The sequence below is a fragment of the Lontra canadensis genome, unplaced genomic scaffold (genome assembly GCF_010015895.1).
Source record: "Lontra canadensis isolate GAN:19392208 unplaced genomic scaffold, GSC_riverotter_1.0 scaffold96, whole genome shotgun sequence".
In the NCBI taxonomy this organism is placed as follows: Eukaryota; Metazoa; Chordata; class Mammalia; order Carnivora; family Mustelidae; genus Lontra; species Lontra canadensis.
Genome location: NW_022631090.1, coordinates 4581190 through 4604804, shown reverse-complemented (window position 1 = coordinate 4604804; position 23615 = coordinate 4581190). Strand labels below are relative to the sequence as shown.

Below are 23615 nucleotides of genomic sequence, written 5' to 3'. Positions count from 1 at the left end.
TGAGAGGAGATTGCATGACATAATTTTCATTATGTAGATGGCTCAAAATTCACTTCCCATTTGCTACACACTCTACTAACATCTCTACCTTAGGTTATGTATTCTACTTACAGACTCAAAAGTATGTTGGTTTTCTCTCATATATGAGACACAAGCCTTCCTGATTTCCAAATGATGGACCTGGCTGCAAAACAACTAAAAAGAAGAGAAAGACCAGCTGTCAACAGTCATTGAAAATAGCTTTTAAATTAAAACGATGAACTGGGCACTAAGTCCCCCTTATTCAAAACATATGTAGGAAATTGGAAAATTAAGTCCTAACATTTCTAAAATCTTTTTGCCACCTTTAGTGGGGTTGGGAGAGAATGGTTGTCTTACCATCCCCACCCTTTATTCTAGTTCTTATGGGCATAACCTATAAATTTTTCCTTAGGCACTAAATTTAGAAAAGTAGGGGCTGCTTCTAAAGGATCAAGATTCATTTCAGTTTTCTATAATTCCATTCTTACATTCTAAACTGGCATTTAGAAAATAGAAAAAGACAGCAAAGGCAAAGCAATATATTTGGACTCATCAACAAAGGCATACACCAAGCTACTAAGTGGCAGGCAGGCCTGGACGTCTGTCTTTACTAGGAAAGAGAAAAGGGATTTTTTTTCTTTCCGTGTACTACAGGTCTTCTAGCTCCAGTACCATGCCACATGTCAAACCCTGAAAACTCAGTATGGGGAAGATATATTTGTTTTCCTTTTACCTGCTCCGAAATAGCCCGAAAGAGGCAAGAGGCATCCTTGGCAGTCAGCTTTCGAAACAGCCCTAAGCTGCCTAAATATTCATCCATTGATGCCTCATTCAGAGACTTCTGGCCGCAGTACTTTTTCCATCCTTTATGCATTTTGGCAGAGGTGGAGGTGGGGAGGGGGAAAAAGGAACACAAATGTGGCAAGAAAGAAAAAGCAGGATGCAGGTAGAAATGGGTAGCAGTGACAAGGGCTTGCTTATGCAGGTATCCGGAAAGCAGCCCAAAGTCTAGGGATGAGAAGGCAGTTGGAGTCAGCGCTGCAGAATCTTGGCACTTCTCAGGAGCAGAAGCAAAGGGCTGGCTTGCCCAGGACAAGTCGGGATCCTGTGAAAAGAAGAGGAAGAGCCGATGCTCCTAGGAATAGAGAACTGGACTTGAGAAGACATGGGAGAAGGCACTTGGGGAGCTACCTTGCTGGGGAAGGATGGGATTAACGCAATCAGCCCAAGGTTGAGAGAAATATGCACAAGCAGCTGAGCTTTGGGACCAAAAAAGAAGCCGAGCTTGCAGCTTAACTCAGGGCAACTGCTGCAGGAGGCTCCAACAGAACTGCAACAAGACTCAGGTGTATATGATGCAGCCTGGCCCACATTATATCGCTTTAAAATTTCTGCTGCAAATTTTCAACTACAGTCTCTGCCCAAGTTCCCTGCTCCCCTCAATGGAGATGAGAGAAAAAAATTATAAACCTAATTAACTAGTAAACTTCTGTATTAACATCTCCAAAAACTAAAAAAGTCCAGGGCCCGGGGCATCCTTGATCTATAGGGACAAAGATCACAGTTCAAAATAAAGTGCCAAAACAGTTTTCTGGGTATTTCAAGTACAGGGTTTTAAGTAATTTCATTTGGTTCTCCTAGATAATAATAACCCTCTGCTAGGATCACAGAAACTAAATGCATTAACTATACTAGGAAACAGATACAATTCTTAACTAATAGCCCCAAATTATTGTATAGCATTAACAAAAAGAGAAAATGCAAGAAGTGTTTCTTAAAAACTGGAAAAAATTAAAGTTTAAACTGAGCAGCATAAAAGAAAATGTCTTACCCACAAACTTTCTAACAGACTGCATTTAAAATGCTGTGGCACAGCATTAGAGGTGTTGAACATGGTAATATTTCCATGTATTATTAGGACAATTTTCTGGAAAAACTACTCTGGATTCTAAGAAAGCCAAAGAAAATACAGCTGTATTTTTAAGGTTCAAAAACAGGACTGATCGGGGCGCCTGGGTGGCTCAGTGGGCTAAGCTTCTGCCTTCGGCTCAGGCCATGATCTCAGGGTCTTGGGATCGAGCCCCGCATGGGGCTCTCTGCTCAGCAGGGAGCCGGCTTCCTCCTCTCTCTCTCTCTGCCTGCCTCTCTGTCTACTTGTGATCTCTGTCTGTCAAATAAATAAAATCTTAAAAAAAAAAAAAGGACTGATCACTTGCATTACTTGATGCCACTGTCAATGGCCTCCTTCTTATTTAAATGCCAAAAGCAAGTTCCTTTCTTACTTAAGTGTTGAAACAGATCAAAAGATGGCTTTGGAGAAGATGCAAAATTAACCTGCTTTGAAAATTGTTTTTCTTGTATCTGTGAATCCAGTAGTTATCATGACTGCCCCGCCTATTAGAAAAGGATCAATAATCTAATAATTTAGGAGTGAAATAAAAGCACGGTAAAAAATAAAAGAAAATCTTGACTTCCTCTAGCATATTAATTTGAAATTACCTTTTCTTAAAAAGAAACCAGAACACCAGGGAAATTATGCCTTTTGAAAAAGTCCTGAAACATGGTTTGGGAAGAGGGATCACCATCTTTTTCTAAGGCCCCAAATTCACTGAGAAAAATTAAAGGTTATAATGAAAAGGTTAACTCATTTTTGGCAGTTTTTTTGAGATAAGAAATGCCAATTCTTCATATTTATTGCTACTGAAACTAAAAATAAGCTACATAAAATTTAAATTAATACTAATCCACGTACTTCATTTTGATGAAGGAAATAAAAGGGAAAACTGGAAGAGGAAAAAAGAATGAGAAAAGTAATACAAGAAAGAACAGAAACAAAAGTCAGAGACAAAGGAAAGAAACAGAAGACAGAAAAATAGAGAAAAGAGACAGAAAAACCAACACAAATATGGTTAATGGATTATTGACAAAGGTTCAAGAGCAGTACAACAGAGAAAAGACAGTATTTTCATCAAATGGTGCTGTACAATCACATTCACACATAAATTACCTTTGCCCTATACTTCACATCTTATATTATAATTAAAATAGATCAAAGGCCTAAATGTAGACCAAAATTTCAAAACTTTGGAAGAAAGCATAGGAGAAAAATCTTCAAGACCTTGAGTTAGGCAAAGAGTTCTTAGATATAATAAAAAGAAAATGGGTAATTGGACTTTATTTAAAAAACAACAACATTCGCTCTGCAAATGGCACCGTTAGAAAATGAAAATGCAAGCCATAAACTGGAAGGAAATATTAATATAGCCCACATCTGACTAAAAAGTTCTTTTTAAAGATTTATTTGAGAGACAGAGCATGGTGGGGGAGGGAGAAGTAGACTCACTGCTGACCAGGGAGACAGATATGGGACTTGATCCCAGGTCCCTGGGATCATGACCTCAGATGGAGGCAGCTGCATAACTGACTGAGCCACCCAGGCCTGATTAAAAGCTTTGTATAAAAAATTAAAAAATAATTTTAAAAAACACAACTAAAAAAAATGCCTAAATGATTTGACTACACATTTTACCAAAGATATAGGAATGGCTAATCAACTAAAAAGATGTTCAACTTCACTAGTCATTAGAAAGGTGAAATATCAATACATACCGACTAGAATGGCTATAATAAATACAGACAGTAACAAGTGTCAACAAGGATGTGGAGAAACTGAAACCTAAGTAAAAGAATCTAGGTCCAAAAGGAGTTTGATTCCAAAAGATGTAAGATTCCATTTAAATGAAATATACCAAAAAGGCAAATCTACAGAGATAGAAAGCAGATTAAGAGCTGCCTGGGGTTGGGGTATGAATACATATTAACCGCAAACAAGCAAAGTATCATTTTTGGTGATAAAAAATGTTCTAAAACTGTGATGTTTGCATGTTTCTATATATTCACTAAAAATTATTAAGCACTCGGGGCACCTGGGTGGCTCAGGTCATGATCCCAGGGTCCTGTGATCAAGCCCCGCATCTGGGCTCTCTGCTCAGCAGGGAGCCTGCTTCCTTCTCTCTGCCTACCTCTCTGCCTACTTGTGATCTCTGTCAAATAAATAAATAAAATCTTAAAAAATTATTAAGCACTTAAAAGTGGTGATTTTTAACAGCTTTTTAGTTCATATACCATACAATTCAAAGTGATACATTTCAATAATTTTTAGTACATTTACAGAGCTGGTACCCATTGGAAATCAATTTCAGAATATTCTCATTACATTCAAATGAAACCAAACCCCATAACCATCAATATCTAATCCCCCATGCCCATCAACTCCAGGTAACCATCAATGTTGTGTCTCTCTATACTTGCCTATTCTAGACATTTCAATAAATGCAATCATACAATATATGGTCCTGTGTAGCTAGCTTCTTTCATTTAGCAGGCTTTAAAGGTTCACCCATGGGAAGCTCTTTCTGCCAATGGGTCCTCTCCCTGTACTTAAATAAAGCTACCTTTTTGCACTGAAAACAGAATTAAAAAAGGTTCACCCATGTTGTTGTAGCATGTATCAATAATTCAATCCTACAATTAAACTATATTTTATTTACCCATTCATCAATTAGTAGACATTTAAGTCGTTCCCACTTTTTGGCTTTTTATGACAAATGCTGTTATAAACATTCATGTGCAAATTTTTGTTTGGACAGGTTTCTATTCTTTTGGATAATACCTAGGAATGGAGTTGCTGGATCTATGTTTAACTATCTGAGCAACTGACAAGACTATCTTCCACAGTAGCTGCACCATTTTACAATCTCATCAGTAGTAATATGAGGGTTCCCATTTTGCTACATCCTGTCCATAATTACTGTCCATCTCTTGACTATAGCCATCCTAGCGGGTATCAAATGGTACCTCATTGTGGTTTTGTTTTGCATTTTCTTGATGACTAACAATGCTGAAAACCTTTCCTGTATCTATTGGCCATCTGTATATCTTTAATGAGATACCATAACACACATCTTATAATGACTACATTTAAAAAAAAACTTGTAATAACAAGTGTTGCCAAGCACTTAGAGCAACTGGAACTCTTCACATATTGCTGGTATGAATAAAATAGTACAGCCACTCCAAAAAAATTTGTTTAGTATTGTCTATAAACAGAGTTGCCACATAACCCATCAATCCCACTTCTAGTTATCTACCCAAAAGAAATGAAAACTTCAGCTCACACAAAAACCTGTGCATGAACGTTTATAGCACCTTTATTCATATTCATGACCCCCCCAACTGGAAACAATTCAAACATCCTTCAATTGGTAAATGAACTGGCACATCCATACAACAGAATACACCTCAGTAATTAAAAATGAGATATAAATACACAAAAGAACATACATGAATCTCAAAGGAATTGTATTTAGTGAAGATTCAAAAGGCTACATACTATATGACTACATTTATGACAAACTGGAAGAAAAGTAAAACAGATCAGTTGCTACCAGTGGCCAGGATTCTAGGAAAAGGTTGACTACAAAGGGTTGGAAGAAAGGGGATGTATGGGGGTGATGTAAGTAATTTTTATCTTCATTGTGGAAGTGGTTACACAATTATACATTTGTCAAGTTTTATAGAACTATACAAGAAAAATGCTCATTTTGCTGTATTTAAATTGAAAAATAAAAGAAAAAGCAGCAGAAAGAATTTAGAGTTGAGGAACTCACAGAATGGACAAGATTGAAGAGAAAAAAGGTAAGAAGATCAGAGGATCACTACTGGATGGCCAACATCTAACACAAGAGGCCCCCAAAAAGATAAAGTGGAGGGGAAGAAATGATGATGATAATGATGAAAAGAAAATACCAGGGGTGCATGGGTGGCTCAATCGGTTAAAACAGTTGCCTTCGCTTGATCCCATGGGTCCTGGGATGGAGCCACGCATCAGGCTCCCTGCTCAGCTGGGAGTCTGTTTCTCTCTCTGCCCCTGACCCCTGCCCATACTTGCTCTCTCACACGTGCGCTCTCTAACTGCAACAAATAAATAAAATCTTTAAAAAAAGAAAAAAAAAAGAAAATTCTAGCACTGCAGAATAGGAGTACCTATATTTAGCTTGAAAGGGTCCATGAAGTAACCAGAACAATAAAAGCAAAAAAGATGATCAACAATGCACATACCATTTCTGAAGTCAGGGATAAAGATTCTAAAGCTTTCAGAGATGAAAACTGGGTCATATACAAAAGATCACATATATGATAACAATAAACTTCTCAACAGAAGAACTAGAAGCTAGAAAAAAAATAAAGTTTATTATGTGAGGAAAACTATTTCCAACCTTGAACTCCATATCAAGCTATCAATCAGATGGGAACAGAAGTGTTTCCAAACATGAAAGATTAAAAAAATTACCATCCTTCCTCAGAAAGCTATGAAGGGTATTTGAAACCAAAATAGTGGTTAAACCACAAAAGGGGTGGGGCAGAGAGTCCTAGAAACAGAGATTCAATGCAAGAGAGAAGCAAAAGAACTTCTAGGATAAGGGTGAAGGGGAAATCCCAGGAGGGCAGACATTTGGCAGGACTACAGAATGAATGACCAGTTTACCTAAAAAGGTATGAGAACTCCAGCAGACATTCCAAAAATAAATTATAATTAAAGTTACAGATAACCTTATTTAAACATACTAGAAAAGATGTATACCTCTTTTGGAGAGTTTGGGAGTATTTTTATAGAAAATCGAGCAAATGAAAAAATTAAAAATGATGTAAATAGGGGCGCCTGGGTGGCTCAGCCGGTTAAGTCTCTGCCTTCGGCACACGTCATGCTCTCAGGGTCCTGAGATCCAGCCCCGGGGCTCTCTGCTCAGCAAAGAGCGTGCTTCCCTCGCTCTCTCTGCCTGCCTCTCTACTTGTGATCCCTCCCTCTGTCAAATAAATAAAATCTAAAAAAAATTTAAAAAATAAAAATAGGGATGTAATCAACGAACACTGACTACAGGACTCAGATGTGAATATTGTACTTAAGTAATCATGTCAACACTGTAAACAAATCTCACAAGAACTAAAATAAATTATTTTCTCTATTTAAAATTATCCATTAAAAAATAAATAAATAAAATCATCCACAGACTCCCTACTGTGAAAGAGGAATATAAAGTGTCTTCCTCCATACTAGCAAATCTATAGATGGTATTTAAATTAAAAAAAATGAAAACAAGTTTGAACATACTCACAAAACATAAAATGTATTATGGCAAACCACAGAAAGTTTATCAGAGATGGGAAGAAGTGGGACACAGAACTGTTATACACACTGTAGAACTAGTTAATATTTTATACTATTTATGTATATTATCTTAAGAAATAAATTTTTTTTAAAATATTAAGTGAAGAAACAATAGCATAATAAACTGGGAAAATGACAGAATTTTAGATTAGAGCTACAAGGGATCTATTTTACAAATGAAGAAACAAGTTTCAAATGACTATGAAATGTGTCCAAGTTTTCACATCCTATCAATAATAGTACAAGAACTATATATTGTCTGATTCTTACACAATTATTACAAAGAGGAATCACATACCAAAAAAGAAAAGATGAACAAAGGCTCAGGTGTTAAGTGCAAGTTATATTCCCCAAATCAGTACAATAGACTTTTCAAAAAAGACCTGCAGGACAATAGTAGACTTCATCCTGTGTATAATAGCTATTTCATATTATTTAATACTGTCCTTCACAGTATCTATTGCACTTGAAATCCAAATTGGCTTACTATTCTTCTATAGCAAATTACTTTAATCCTGTAAACCTCTAGAAAAGTGAAAGGGCTCCATAAAACAAATTACCCCATGCCCAGAGATTCTGACCTCTGGGGTGTGTCCCGAGACTGTGTATTTCTAACAAGTTCTCCGGTGATGCTGCTGCTGCTGGACCACGCTTTGGGAACTAGCATCCTCGAACGATGTTGTTTCACAAGTTATTAATAAGTGTCTCTAAAGAGTTCTGAGATGAAAAATTCAGCAAATACTGCACACTATAATCCAATCTTTGAGGTTCACAATGCCCATTAGCAATATTAAAGGCTCTAAGGAACCCTAAAATTACCTGCTTAACTTTTAACTGGCCTTTTCATGGGGGGGGTCTTTTTACAAAGACTTTCCAAATCTTTCTGATTTGGGAAAAGCCAGATTCAAAGTTAAGCAGGGAACTTTGAGCATTCAAGTTAATAAGCTGCTAATGCACAATAGCTATTCCTTCTAAATTGTTTCAAAGTTTGAAAAATGATGCTGCACAATTTTTTTTGTCATCTATACCTAAGGCTGCTGGAATAATTACGTTAAGATACCGAATGTTAAGTGTATAGTACAGAAGTGTACATATTGATTGCTGTTAGGGGCTACCTGACAAAACAATTCACTAAGAAATTCATTAATTAAAAAAAAAGGTAAGAACTAGAACAATTTCACCTAAATTCTGGAAATCAAGCCAAAGTTCAAATATAGCTCTGCAGAGGAGCTTTCCCCAACCCTGATAAGGCTTCTTTCACTTCTGAAAATGATAGAAAGAAAAATAATTGCCTTAAAAACTTTTAGGCACTGTACTCTGGGTACAGGTTTAAAAAAAAACAGATTGAAGAAAATAAAATTAACATTTGACTTACTATGAAATCAAAATGCTTTAATTTGATTACTACATTTTATATTAAAATTTAACCTGCAAATGTGACTTGTTTTAATTGCTAGAATTGTCTTATTTCTTCACTGATCACATAGGAAAATTCTCTATAGTACAACACATGAATACTATTAGTTTAAGTTCTGAGTTAACACTCCATGTTTTAACTAATTAAATGCAGTACATGCCTCAAAACTTTTTTTAAAGCATACAGTATGTGACATAGGTTTAGTTGTCAATGTATATAGGACAGGAGTTATTCGTTTGAGAGGCAACATGGTACCATGAAAAGAATATTATGAACTTGATTATGCTACTTTCTGAGTCTGTTTCCTCATCTATGAAAGGAGATATGCTGCATTTTTAAGCTCTTTCAGGTCTAAGGAACTATGATTCAATGGTGGATAACATATTTGGCCTCCCTTTAGATGGTCAAATTTGTGATCAACATTAACCATAAAAACAGACCCTAGGGGGATTAACCTATTATCCTGGCAAATTGTGGGGTTGACTAACCCACATAAAGATGAGTAAATCTTACCTTAGAAATGAAATACAGACCTAGATTTTTAAAGGCAATACGATTTATAACCATGTGTGGGGACAGATATTAACTAAACATTGTGGTAATCATTTTGCAATATATACATGTATTCAATATTATGTCATATACATTAGTTATATCAATTTTATCCAAAACTGGAAAAAATAAAAATGACAATCACATGTATGTAAAGACTTGTGGGAAACTGGTAAAATGCAATCAGTATTAAAAAAAACTTAGCACACAGGGGTGCCTAGCTTCCTTTGGCTCAGGTCATGATCCCAGTAGGGATGAGCCCACGTGCTCCCTGCTCAGGAGGAAGCCTGCTTCTCCCTCTCCCACTCCCCCTGCTTGTGTTACCTCTCTCACTGCGTCTCTCTCCGTCAAATAAAATCTTTTTAAAAACCCTAACATTAAATCATTTATTTCACTTATTTTTAGTACCAAAATAACATGGAACCAATTGGGGTAAAGAACTCAACCCTATAGGTCCTCTTTTTAAGGTTTTTCATTTCTGAAAAATGTGATGGCAAACATTTTGAAAACATTTTTAACAGCACACTGGCAACAGAACCTGTTGCCTTTTTTCATAGTAGACATTTAAACAAAATGAACAAAGCAGGATTCATAAGGGAAGGGAACACAATGGTTCCAAAACAAAATCTGGCCATTTGATTCTATTCACCCTCCCTCCTCAAGCTTTAGGAAAGAGACAATAAAGAATTGATTTCCCAGAGCAGTGATCCTTCAGATATGCAAAGTAAAAGAAACACTACCAGGACCCACTTGCTTTCATTTCCTACTCTTCCCACTTACATCTGAAGCACTCTGATCTAGATTTAAAAAAAAGTAATGCTTTGTTTAAAAATGAATCCTAATGGCACAGCAATACTAGGGGTTGGTTTATTATTCAAAATACAATTTCTGAACAGTCTACCAACATACAGGGGATTGAAGGAAAGGAGAATATAGACCAGAACACTCTTGTTTTGATGCACTTAAAATTCTAAATAATCTTTAATTCTCTAACTATAACCCCAGCTAGAGACGGACTATGAATTTGAATATGAAATTCAATGAAGACTTTGCTTTCTGTATCATTTAGGAGTATATACTGTGAATTCCAGGGAAATCTAAGTCTACTCCTACTTCCTTTTTTTAAGATTTTATTTGACAGAGATACAGCGAGAACAGGAACACAAGGAGGGAGAGTGGGAGAGAGAAGCAGGCCTTCTGCAGAGCAGGGAGCCCAATGTGGGTCTCAGATCACCCAAGCCAAAGGCAGCCGCTTAAAGACTGAGCCACCCAGGTGCCCCTCTACTCCTACTTCTTAAAAACTCTAACTGAGAAAATGCACTCTTTCGGTGACATTCTTTTAATTTTCAAACATGTCACATAACTGGTCTTGTGTCTTAGAAATCACCTATGAAGGAAATTATTAGCTTTACTAATTCACAAATGTGAAAACGGAGATTCAGAAAATTACTTGGGCCAAGGATTTAAGAATGTTTTTCACTCCTAAATTTGGAAAGTGTACTATCCACCCACTGCACACTGGCAGTGGAGAAATAACCAGTATGTTCTGTACAAAAGGAGAAATGAACAGTAAAAAAGATGCAATATATGGCCTCACCGACATCATTCCAACAGTGACTATCAGTTCAGCAAATTCATTAGAAACACACTTGACAGTTAACAAGGTACAGAACTGTACTGCTTTTCCAAATAGCCTCATCCAGTATATCCTAGAACTAGTACAAATGAAAAAAATTCCATTTAGTTCCATTTATCATTAGAAATAGTGCTACATAAGACATTATGGGTTATAGACAGTTAATAAATATTAAAATTTATTTCAAATTGTGTTTGGCAGGCGTTAAACTTGGTAAGTTTCTAATTTGTTATGTGATAAAACTGGGAATTGCTAAGCTTAAATGTATTTAATCAGAGGACTTCCTTATAAAGAAGTTTAGTACTTATCACCAGAGTACTAATGAACAATGAATGAGGAATGAAAATACTTAAATTTGCCATTCTGGAGATTCTTAACCTGGCGCCTCGAGGTACCTGGTAAAAACTCCCTGAAATTCACTGCAAAATATAAGTGTAAGAGAGAGAGGCATAGTTTTAAAAATTTTGAAGGGTTCTAAGACCCAAAGAGGGTTATACTACTGCCTTAAATAGGAGGACTATATAGCCATCAAAATAAAATGACTGTGTCAATCAAAATAAGTTTGGTCTGGCTGTGGTAAAAATTCATAAACACAGTAAAAAGCTAGAATTAAAATACCAAAATAGAGGGGTAGCTGGGTGGCTCAGTGGTTTAAGCCTCTGCCTTCAACTCAGGTCATGATCTCAGGGTCCTGGGATAGAGCCCCACATTGGGCTCTCTGCTCAGCAGGGAGCCTGCTTCCCCCTCTCTCTGCCTGCCTCTCTGCCTACTTGTGATGCCAGTCTGTCAAATAAATAAAAATAAAATCTTTTTTAAAAATACCAAAATAGATGGTATTTAATGATATAAAAGACCCTAAATATATTCTGAGAATCAATATTATCAGAGTCAAGGAGCACATATTCTTCAGGAAATTCCTGTTTGAAACACGCTAGGTTTGCTCACCTATATAGCCACCTACAAAATTATAATTTAAAGAACTATTCAGTATAAAGACTGTGCTAGAATATTCACATAAGGAATTAACCATTTAAGAAGGAGTTAAATTGTTGTTTGGTAGTTATCTTAAAAACCTTTCTCCAGTTTGTAAACGTGGAGATTCACAGACCTGTACCCCTGGGGGAAAAATATATATATATATATATGTTTATAAAAAATAAAATTATAAAAAAAAAAAAAAGAAAAACTGGGAAGGATTTGCAACTTGTATCACAAAGAGTTAATTTCCATTATATGTGGGAAATGGTTAGAAAGATACCGACTATCTAATAAATATGAGTAAAAGTGGTAAAATGACAGGTCATAAAAAGGAAATAAATGGCTTTTAAATCTATGAACAAATACCAAATTCTCTCATAATAAAATAAAGAAAACAAAATTCTCAAAGAAAAAAAAAAAAAACCTTTCTCCATGTAATCTTTTACTGGAAAACACTATAGCTATTGCTTTTAACAAACCTCTTGATTTTTAACATGTTTTACCAAAAATCCCCAATAGGTTCCCTTATTTGACAGACACTTAAAGACCATTAGGATATTACATACAATCAGTATTACTGTTTTAATGACAGTCCTATAAACATTTAAGACTACAAATTTCACCATACAATGTGATGGTCCCATCTTTCTTCTGAACAAGAGACATACTAGACTCTATATAATGACTGTATGCAAGATGACAGTGCTTCCTAAAGACCTAATCCCAATCAAGAAAATGAGAAAAAGTGCATTTATCATTTATGGAAAGCCTACTGTGCTACAGGCAGAGGATTCAATAAGTAAGACAGTTCCTCCTCAACTAGACTGTTCCTCCAGAGCAGGAATCAATGTCTTGAGTGCTGATACAAAAAGTAGATGCTTATTACACATTTATGTTACAAGACTAAGTGAGCAAATAAATGGACTCAAGATATTTAGAAAGTAAAGCTAAGAGAACCCGGTGATCAATCAGATATAATGGGTTAAAGATATAAGCCTAGAGGACTAAATGATAATATCATCAACACAGGCAAGGATTTCAGAAGGATGGAAGGAGAAATAGATTTTAGGTCAGGTAACTGGAAATACATTCAGGAGCTCAAATCAAAGGGTCAGGGAATATAGATAGGAGCATCAATGGTAGCTCCGAGAGTAATGAAAATAACAAGAAAAAAATATATATAAAGAGAACAGGACCAAAAGTAGAACCCAAAACAAGTATTTAGAGAAAAAAGAGCCAGTAAGTAACTTGCAACCAGGCAAACCATTTGGGAGAGTTTCTCCATGTGGATTTTGATTAGCATTCAGTATGCTTTTAGAAATAACAATGTAAAGACTGAAATATACCTGTGGTTATCATACAATCAAAATTTCTTGAAATAGTCCTGACTTTAAATATTGTCCTGTCACCATAAATGATGGAAGAAACACAGTGGAAATCAGCATTCTAGCAATTAAAATTCCCAGTCCATCACTTAAGTAGCATAAAACTTCCTTTTTGCATTATGCTGAGCTCAGTTTCCCCATCCACAAAATGGAAGAATAGTAACTACTTCATAAAGTTATTGTAAAAATTAAGTAACTTCGTACCTGTAAACTTTTTTTTTAATATTTTTTATTTATTTGAGAGAGCAAGTGAGAATGAGCACAAGCAGGGAGAGCACAAGGGAGAGCAGACTCCTGGCTGAACAGGGAGCTAGACAAGGGGCTCAATTTCAGGGCTCTGAGATCATGACCTGAGCCAAAGGTAGACCCTTAAATGACTGACCCACCCAGGAACCCCTAAACTGCTTTAAATAGTATGAGACATACTAAGCAAGTAACAAATGTTAATTATTTTTCATTCCCCACTCCCCCACAAAAACATAGTATTGTACAGCAGAAAAAACAGATTAGTATACCAACTATATGGACCACCCATTCCAAACCTTTTCCCCAAAATCAGTTTCGAGTAGTCTGCCCACACACTTCACTTCTTACACTGTATGCAGATTTTTGGTCTGAAAATTTTGCAATTTGAGCGAAATCAGACTGATTAACTGCTTATACCATAATAAAGGGCCAAGAAAAATGTCTACATTACTTGTAGTAATTAGACTTTTTTTTAGTCTTAGAAAACTCTTCCTCGATCTATCAAAGTGGTGGTACACGTTTTTATATTGCCCTTTTAATCTACATGATTTACCTTTAAAAGCAGAGTAGTACTCTCAGGTGTCTAAAATCAGACACTTGACAGTACTTTCAGATAATGACCCTTGAACAACACGGATTTGAACTGTGCAGGTCTACCTAAACAGACGTTTTTTATAATAAAGTACTATAACTGTATCTTCCTTGATTTTCTTTACATTTCCTTTTCTCTATACTTTATTAAGATTATAGTATATAATACACATAATATACAAAATATGTGTTAATTGACAGTCTATGTGATCAGTACGGCTTCCAGTCAACAGCAGGCTATTAGTCCAATCTTTTGGGAGTCGAAATGTATATGTGGATTTTCAACTATGCACAGGTTTTGCACCACTAACCCTCCACATTGTTCAAGAGTCAACTATACCTTTTAAGGTTCCAAAATCCCACATCAAGTTCATCAGTTGCACTATCTTACCTCCCACCAAATCCTTCTAGCTTTTTCCTCACAAATCATAAGCAGTCATCTGAACTCCCTACTTCCCAAGGTCATCCTATAACCTCACATCACTTTTCATGTCCTCCAGAATCAACTTTCTACTATTACTTGTCCAACTCTGAACCTATCCATGACACCACAATTTCTCAAAATACTCTTTTGCTTGATTATCCCTGGAAATTTGAATAACTCCAATAGAAAACTGCTAAATAAACTACATTCCACTTACCCACTGACTTCAAGAACCTGAAGCCCTGCCATGCAATGAAACCAAATAACTTCATTCAGAGCAAATATTCCAAATAGAATCTTGATTACCATTAATTTTTCCTAAGACCATTAGCAGGTATATTTGGCAATTAATTTATCTTAGCCTTCTTCCTCATCTATAAAAAGAATGGTTTGTACTAGGTATGTTTAAAATTCTCTTCCAACTCCAAAAATCTACAATTCCGTCTTAAAGTCTTCCTTTATTCAATCTAGTATCAATCCTACCCATGGAATTTTGCTAGATTCCAAAAACTGAGGAATCACAGGTTTCTAAGTCTAAGATAAGTTTATCAAACACCAAAGAAAAACCCAATTAAGTGTGAAATTCCTACTAAACAACTTCTAACAAATGAACAAAACTCTCCTTGGAAGGAAGTAACTAAATACTAGACAATTACGAAGAATCAAAAAGATTACAATATATATTATGGTGTGGTAGAGAGAGTATAAGACCGGGAGTCAAGAAGCTGCTTCTCCAGTGGAAGCTCTCTGTCAGAGGCTGATAGACAACTGCAAACTTCTGGCCTTCTTCATCTATGAAATGATGGGATTGCACTAGATGATCCCAAGAATTCCTGTCGAATCAAATTGATTCTGAGAGATCCCTGGGTTTTTAAGCTGAACAACTGATAAAAAGATTTCAGAGGTATATAGTTAAAGGGTATCATTACACACAATATCACTGACTTAAGTCTCTGCTAAATGAAATAATGGAGTCAGGGCTATATACTCTTGTAAGGAAACAGAGGATTTGCGGTCTCATACCACTTCACAGTTCCCTGATGTTTAAGCAGACCCTTTGTTTCTGATTCTGTGGTTAGTCCCTCACGACTTAAAAACCAAGTGATCAAATACATTTTAAGCCACAATTTTTCTCAAATTAGAGCATATAAAAGAGCCCAGGAAATTCTCTCCATATATTTGAAAAGGGCCTTTCCTATATAATATTAGCAATTAGACTAATGTACATTTATGATTCCGGTGCTGTGAATTCTCAACTATGCAAATGTAAATTACTCACTTGTTAGATTAGTCTCAGCAAAATTTTAATCCAAGCTGGCTTCCTCCTGCTACCCAGAGTATTTCTCAGCCACCACCTTCTACTACTAGTTAATAATTTAATATTAACCTAAGTAAAACACAATCAGGAAAATAAATCTATAGAAACATTATATAAAGCATCTCAAGTAAAATGCTTAGAATAGCCAACATTTTGGTATTATGGAAAGTATGTCTGTATAGTGAAAACTAATTTTAGAAGTACATAAATTATAAATTACTGTTACAATAAATGTTTCAGTACTGCTATGAGAAGGGGCCCTTAAAAATAACATCAAGTCCAATTAGCCTAAGTCCTTTTTGACTTATTCTTTTCAAACCAATAAAACTTTGATACAGAACAAGATTATTTTGTCATTTTCTATTTGCATTTTAGAGGAAAGAGAACAAATCTACTCCACTAAAATTTCTCCAAGTACCATAATCAACTGACTTGATATTTAATCTTGTTAACCTTTAATTAACCTTTTTAAGGTAAGTATTTAATGTTTTATTTCTCAGAACATAACTCATTTCTGCTTTTTTTAAAAAATTGGTTCTTTAAATTGTACAGCTAATGAACTTGACTCTCAAATGCCTTTACAAATTTGTTACTGCTTCTTTTTTTTTATTCTAAGGAACACCAAACTAATAACTATGTTTGAGGTTCTTATGAATGTTTCCAGATTTAACTCATCTTTTTTTTTGTGATTTCTAAATCAATTTGGGTTTCTAGAATAAAACCTGTGAACGCTCGCTACATATTTTAACTAAACTACAAAGTAAAAATCTACTGAATTTACTAAACGTCAGTAAGGATTTGGACCCAAAAGCTAACATTCACACCATTAAAATTTTCTATACATTCTATAGATGTGTAAGTTTATTAATTTATATTATCTGTAAATATATACTATATATTTAATTTGATTTAACCACATTCCATAGGTTGGATTTGGGGGGTGTTTTTAAAGTGTTCAGAGATTAGTGTTTATTTTTGTAATCCAACAACTTTATCCAAAAATGCAGAAAATTTTTCTGGCTGGCCAGGAGGAAAACATTTCAGTGTTGATAAGTCCATTGACTGTAACAGCCCAGGAAGCGTGCTAAAACAAAAGAAGAAAAATATTAGGTAACAAGGAGAAAATCCTGTAATTCATCTGCTGCCCACTTGATGACTGAATCTAACTTCCAAAAATATTGTGATGCTTCTCAAACTGTACATGTGAATTTTAATATAATTTTTTTTTAGGTATAGTTGACCCTTGAACAAGGTGGAGTTAACGGAACCAACCATCTGCGCAATTGAAAATCCATATACAACTTGCAAGGGCACCTGGGTGGCTCAGTCAGTTAAGCATCTATCTTCGGCTCAGGTCATGATCTGAGGATCCTGGGACGGAGCCCCATGTTGGGCTCCCAGCTTAGCAGGGATTCGGCGTCTCCTTCTCCCTCTACCCCTCCCGCCCACTCGTGCTCTCTCTCTCTCAAATAAATAAAAAATCTTTTTTTTTTAAAAGACTTTATCTATTTATTTGACAGACAGAGATCACAAGCAGGCAGAGAGGCAGGCAGAGAGAGAGGAGGAAGGAGGCTCCCTGCTGAGCAGAGAGCCCGATGCGGGGCTAGATCCCAGGACCCTGAGACCATGACCCGAGCCGAAGGCAGTGGCCCAACCCACTGAGCCACCCAGGCGCCCCTCAAATAAATAAAAAATCTTAAAAAAAAGAAAATCTATATACAACTTCTGACTCCCCCACACCTTAACTACAAATAGCCTACTATTGCACAGAAGCCTTACTGTTCACATAGTCAATTAACAAACATTTTGTACATTATGTTATGCATTGTAATTCTTAATACAGTAAGGTGGAGAAAAAACATTATGAAAATCATAAGGAAAGCACATTTACAGTACTGTACTGAAAAAACATCCGTGTATAAATGAACCCATGTCATTCAAATCTGTGTTGTTCGAGGGTCAACCATACATACAAAGATTAAAGCACTATGAATAGCACTATGTAGTACCTGCCAATACCAATTCAACAGATACTATATATCATGTCAACTGAAATATTACAGAAATATTATTTCATGAAAGATGTGATCACATGGCTCTTGAACATTTCTCAGGACTGGGCAGATATAAACCGAAGCAAAATTAATTTATAAAAACAGAATAAATGAAAACAAAAGTAACAGCTGCCAGACAAGAACAATAAGCTGGGGAGACTACTGGACCATGCATGAAGGTAGTAAATTACTGGCAAAGGAAAGTTATTTCACAATCATAAATCCATATATAATTAAGCAATATACAATCACCATGCATGTTGGAAGTAGATTCCAAACCATGACATCAAAGTATTACTTCAGAAATTTAAGTAAAGCAGCCACTTAAATTGTAGAACAAGATACACCGCTACCTAGCCTAGATTTGGGGGAATAAATAACAAACCTAAAATGAAAATACAACCAATTACTGATTTTTACAGCATTCATGTGTGTGACTTTCTTGAAATTAATATTAAGAAAAAGACTTCTAAAACTGTAGAAAATAAATTGGGAGACTTGTAGAGCTTCCTTTTCACCTTGAGTAAAGAATCAGGATGTTTCTGGTATCAGTGCTTTCTCCTTTTAAACGTACTGACATAAAATCAAAGCTGAATTAACATGTAGAATAAAAATACTCATTAAAAGTGTCTGAAAAAATTGACTTGCGTGCACCCTTTAGGAGGAGGAGTTTATTCTTCTTTTAAAAATGTTAAACCGTAACAGTCTCAACTACCCAAGGACAGCTATACCCATTATCTGAAGCCTACATAATGTTTACTACCGAGCTTCTCCAGATTCACAATACTTTTAATAATGGCTTCTGTGTTGCACAGCCACCCTGATATTTCCTCTCCTCCAATCTCATACAGGGATTAGGACACCAATAATTGTCCCTGAAACAATCAATGAACTTGCCTCCTCTCAATGAGAACAGGAATTGTCGGTTTTGTTCACCAATGCATGACAAGTACCTAGAATAATGCCTGGCACATCGCAGATGCTCAATAAATATTTAATGAAAGAAAAAGTATTTACTGAGTGCATAACAGACACACGCAGTGAAGTTAAAAGACAGGCTTTTTATGTTCTAGCCAGTTTAAGGTTTTTCACTTTAAAATTAATTTCAATTATTAAAACATAAAAATAAGTATTTTATAATACTTCTATGAGGTCTTTACTTTTTAAAACATCAAACTAGGATAGCTTTTAAAGTCAAATAATTGGGAATTACTGACCTGACCCTTTGGCAAGCTTCTAATGTCTCAAGAAGAATAGAAAACCAACCAGCAATTTTCTTCATCCTTCTACAGTGATGTTGATCAGTTCTTGTTGAATTTGAATATACTTCTAGAAAATAATACTCCTTACCATTGTAATTCCTCTGGCTTAAAATACTTTAATGGCTTCTCACTAAACACAGAATAAAATCACAACTCTTATGTGAGCTATCTCCACCCAGTCTCATCTTACACTATCTTCTCCCTTGCTTGCCATACTCCTGCCACACTTAACCTTCCCTCTGCTCCTCAAACAAAACAAACTCCAAGCTCCTTCCTAACTTAGGACCTTTGTAGTTGCTGCTGTTCCTTCTTCCTCTAGAGCTTCACATGATTAACTCTTGTCTTTTAGGTCTCAGCTCAAATGTCATTACTCAGTCATGCCTTCCCTGACCAATCTAGTTAACCTTCACTTCCAGATATCCCATCACCCTGCCTTATTTCCTTCACAACACATTTCACCACATGAAATTATCTTCCATCACTTATTTATGAGCAGTATTCTATCTCCCACCACTGGAACCTAAGTATCATGAAAGCAGGGGCTTTACCTCATGTTTATCACTGTATCTATAGCACTTAAAAACAATGCCTATGACATATTAGGTGTAGTTTAATTAATGAGTGAGTAAATTTCACTTAGGGATCCAAATGGATTTACTAAAGGCAAAACCTTAATTATAAAAAATAAGCAAATACCCTCTTCGAATAATGAAAATCTAATGAACTCAAAAATTATATTCTCACAGACTTGCACACCAGACGGAACTTACATACATGCATACACACAGAGATATTCACATGAAATGAAGCAGGCACAGACAGAGAAAGAAATATAACAGAGATCCCACTCACAGTGGAAGACAAATAAGAGGGCTTCACAGGTGAGAAAAATCAAAGTATATTTGATAAGCACAAGGTAAGAGGTTCAAAAGACAGACAGGTTAGGTAAGTGGATAAGAACAGCTAGGGAGGATTTAAGGTAAGAGGTCAAATTATCAGTCTGTAGTATACCTGCAGGTACAGTAGAAGAGATGCCCGTCTTTGTGCAGCTGCTTTGCCAATTCCAACTGATGATTGTTCATCAACTTTTCGTTTACAACCACTACAAGGGGCTTTCTTTTTTCCAGAGTCTCCAAACAGCTTCCCGCACCTAAGTCAAAATTGTTAATAGTTAAAAAAAAAAAAAAAACCAAGGTGCTCCACCAATCTTTATAATAGGTAGAAATGAAGATGATAAACTTAGCTGGCAGAACTACAAACCCGGCCTTTTAATTACACATTCAAATGACAGAAAAATGTAGTGATCAATTGCTCTATATTATGTGTTATAAACTTGACTTGAAAAATACATTCTTTACCACTGCCACAATATTATGACCTACGATTCAGTGCTTTGCCACTTGCCCTCCACTAGTATGCCCTGGGCATGAGCCTTGAATTCAATTAAGATTTAAGTTCAAGGGTGCCTGGGTGGCTCAGTGAGTTGAGCCTCTGCCTTAGGCGCAGGTCCATGATCTCAGGGTCCTAGGATTGAGCCCTGCATCGGGCTCTCTGCTCAGCCAGGAGCCTGCTTCCCGCTCTCTCTCTGCCTACTTGGATCTCTCTGTCAAACAAGTAAGTAAAATCTTTAAAAAAAAAAAAAGATTTAAGTTCAACGTACTATACGTGAAACTGTAACTGCACTTCTATTCAAACACAAGTGGAAAAAGCCAAATCTTCGATAGTGAGAGGCACCAAAAAGAGAAATTCTGACCATCCTTAAAAGTCTGCCTGTGAGGTACCATCCCCAAAATGTCAAGAATAAATCTCCATAAATGTGCATATATACAACATTTGGGTCAATTCAACTCTGAAATCAAAAACTCTTTAGGTATTTTAAATGGGAGTGACCAGGGCGCCTGGGTCACTCACTCACTTAAGGGACTGCCTTTGGCTTGTCTCAAGGCACAATCTTGGGGTCTAGGGATGGAGCCCTGCTTAGGGCTGCCTGGGCTCCCTACTCGGTGGAGAGTCTGCTTCTCCGTCTCTCCCTTTCCCCCACTCATGCTCATGCTCTGTCTCAAATAAAATCTTAATAAACAATAAAAAACTTTAAAAAGTAAATGGGAGTGAGGAGACAGATAAGTAGACCAACGTTTTTAGGTTGACTACTTTAGACTCCAACACCAGAATTTTATCTACTAACTTGACTGGACAAGTTAATCTGTGTCTGTTTCCTCATCTGTAAAACAGGAATACTAATAATACTCAGCTCATAAGTCTGGGAGGATTCAATAACTTATACACACAAAGCACATAGAATGGTACCAAGAACTGTTAAATATTACCCTATATGCTACCAATCACTAATGTGTTAGTAATGTTTATTTCTAATAACTTCTCCCCCTTCAAACTAAACCTCTTAAGAACCAGGACGCTTCCTCCCTCACTTACACCCAGCAATCGAAATCGCAATGATCCCCAAAAACAGTTCTTGTGAAGGTACTAGTAGTCTAACTAGATCAGGATGGTTTTTGAAGAGCAGGCAATGATTTACACAACATCTGGTTAAAGAATATTTTTGACTGCATTCATTTCATACATTTAAAATATAAAAAAAAATCTTTCAAAGCCAATTTCTCCATGTCCAATCCAACCAATTAGCTGGCTGAACATTCCTGCAATTTTAACCCCAAATATTATTGACAACTCTTTACGCACAAAGTTGGGTAAATTATTTTGCCCGTGTTTGGGGTTTCTTACTTTAAATTTGGTCTATGTTGTTAATTTTCTTTCCTTGTATCACCCAGAAATAATAAACTCTCTAATAATGTTCTCAATAGGTACATTCGAATAAGTATTATACTCAAAAGGGCTACAGTGCCTTACCCTAGCAATTTTACTTTACCTCAGAAAATTTCAAGTTTCTGTTTTTACTATCAAAACCCAAACCGTGGTACTCTAAGGCACTTTACCTGCGTGACTAATAACAAGATCCGCTTTCTGAAGATCTTCTTTCAATGAATCCTTATACCTGTAAACATCCAGAGCAAATGACTCAGTACTGAATGGTTCGGGTACCACCTTTCCTCTACCTATCTGAAGGACAAGTCGGTTGTAGCCCAGGCTCTTGAAGATCTGAAAAGGGGGAGAAAAAAGAAAAAAAGAAAAAGCGGGACTTTTAAACAAGCTACTGTAAAAACAACCCTAAAGTCGGTGTTCAGACCGGAGCGCGGGCCGCAAAATCTACCTGCAGCCAATCTTACTTTTCCAGAACGACGCTTTGCCCCCGTACCGGGCCCCAACAAGGTACCTCACAAGTCCTATCGGTAAGATTTACGCGACCCTGCTCACCAAGCTGTTGAGAGGACCGGCCACGCCACAGGCAGAAGACCAGGCGAGACCCTGAAAAAGGCGTCAGAAACTAGAGGGGAGACGAAGAAACGGCCCCAATCTGCCTCAGGTCTAAAGCTGCGCGAACCACCGGCCAGGAAGAGCCGCCGCAGCCGGAGGACGCCCGCCTCGAGAGCCCCTGAGGAGACCGCGAGGCGCGGGCTCGCCGGAGCGCGGCGAGTGTAGAGCGGCGACGGCGCGCTGACTGGGACCGGCCGGACTTAGCCGAGTCAGGCCGGGCCGGGATAGGCGGGGCCGAGCGCACGGAGGTGCCCGACACCGACCACGCGACCCCCAACCGGACGGAGGAACAGCTGGAGGGCGGCCCGGACCGGAGAAGCCCCACTTGAAGAGGCGGAGCAGCGGGAAGGAGGGGCGAAGCCCGAGGAAGGAGAGGCGGGGAGTCGGAAGGGAAAAGCCGGGGAAAGGAGGAGCCGGAGAAAGGACGGGGAGGAGCCGCCCAGAGGGCGGCGGGAAAGCGGGAAGAGAAGGCGGAAGACGCTGAGGAGAGGGAGAGCAGGAGGAGGGCCCAGCCGAGCGCAGGGCGGAGCCTGAAAAGGGGCGGCGAAGCCTGAAAAGGGGCGGCGGCACCTGAGGTAGAGCTGTGGGGTTTCTTCCCGAGAGCCGCGGTCAGGCAAGGTTACCGAGGCTAGTGGTAGGGCTAGCGGCGGCGAGCGGCGAAGGAAGCCGCCACGCGCCCGCACGCCCGCCTCCCCCACTCACTTGCAGAGTGTCGCGCGCCGAGACACGCGCAATGAGGTCGTCAAAGCTGGTGGTCCCTACAGTGACAAATACGCACTTCATCGCGCGGGTTCCCAGCCCCGACTCGCAAGGGCCGGATGTGACGTGGCGGGGGCCACGTGGGCGGCAGCGGCCGCGCTCAGTTGGGAAGACGGAAGTAGACCAGGGCGCCAGAGGGCGGTGGGAACTGGGGGGTGTGGCGCGGGGGCGGGGGTGGGGCCGAAGAGTGCCAATGGCCTACGTGTCACAAACTTGATGCGTGTGTGAGTTCGCCGGGCCGTTACAACAGTAAGGTGGCAGTTGACAGATTTACTTTTTTCCCAAAGGCAGTTAAGAAAAACGTTGAAACCTCACACCTAAGCCTGTGCTGGCCTCATTGCTTGGGTACCA

At 37.7% G+C, this 23615-nt stretch overlaps 1 protein-coding gene across 1 annotated transcript in view; it reads right to left on the bottom strand.

Annotated features, from left to right (window-relative positions):
* ALG13 (ALG13 UDP-N-acetylglucosaminyltransferase subunit) overlaps positions 1-23330 on the bottom strand; it is a 66784-nt gene extending 43454 nt beyond the window's left edge. Inside the window, 6 exon segments of the mRNA XM_032837062.1 lie at positions 112-195; positions 755-1098; positions 1101-1126; positions 20124-20262; positions 22067-22229; positions 23208-23330. Of these exon segments, the coding sequence (XP_032692953.1) occupies positions 112-195; positions 755-1098; positions 1101-1126; positions 20124-20262; positions 22067-22229; positions 23208-23288 (837 nt within the window). The 5' untranslated portion in view covers positions 23289-23330.
* Between the last annotated feature and the right edge of the window lie 285 nt (positions 23331-23615).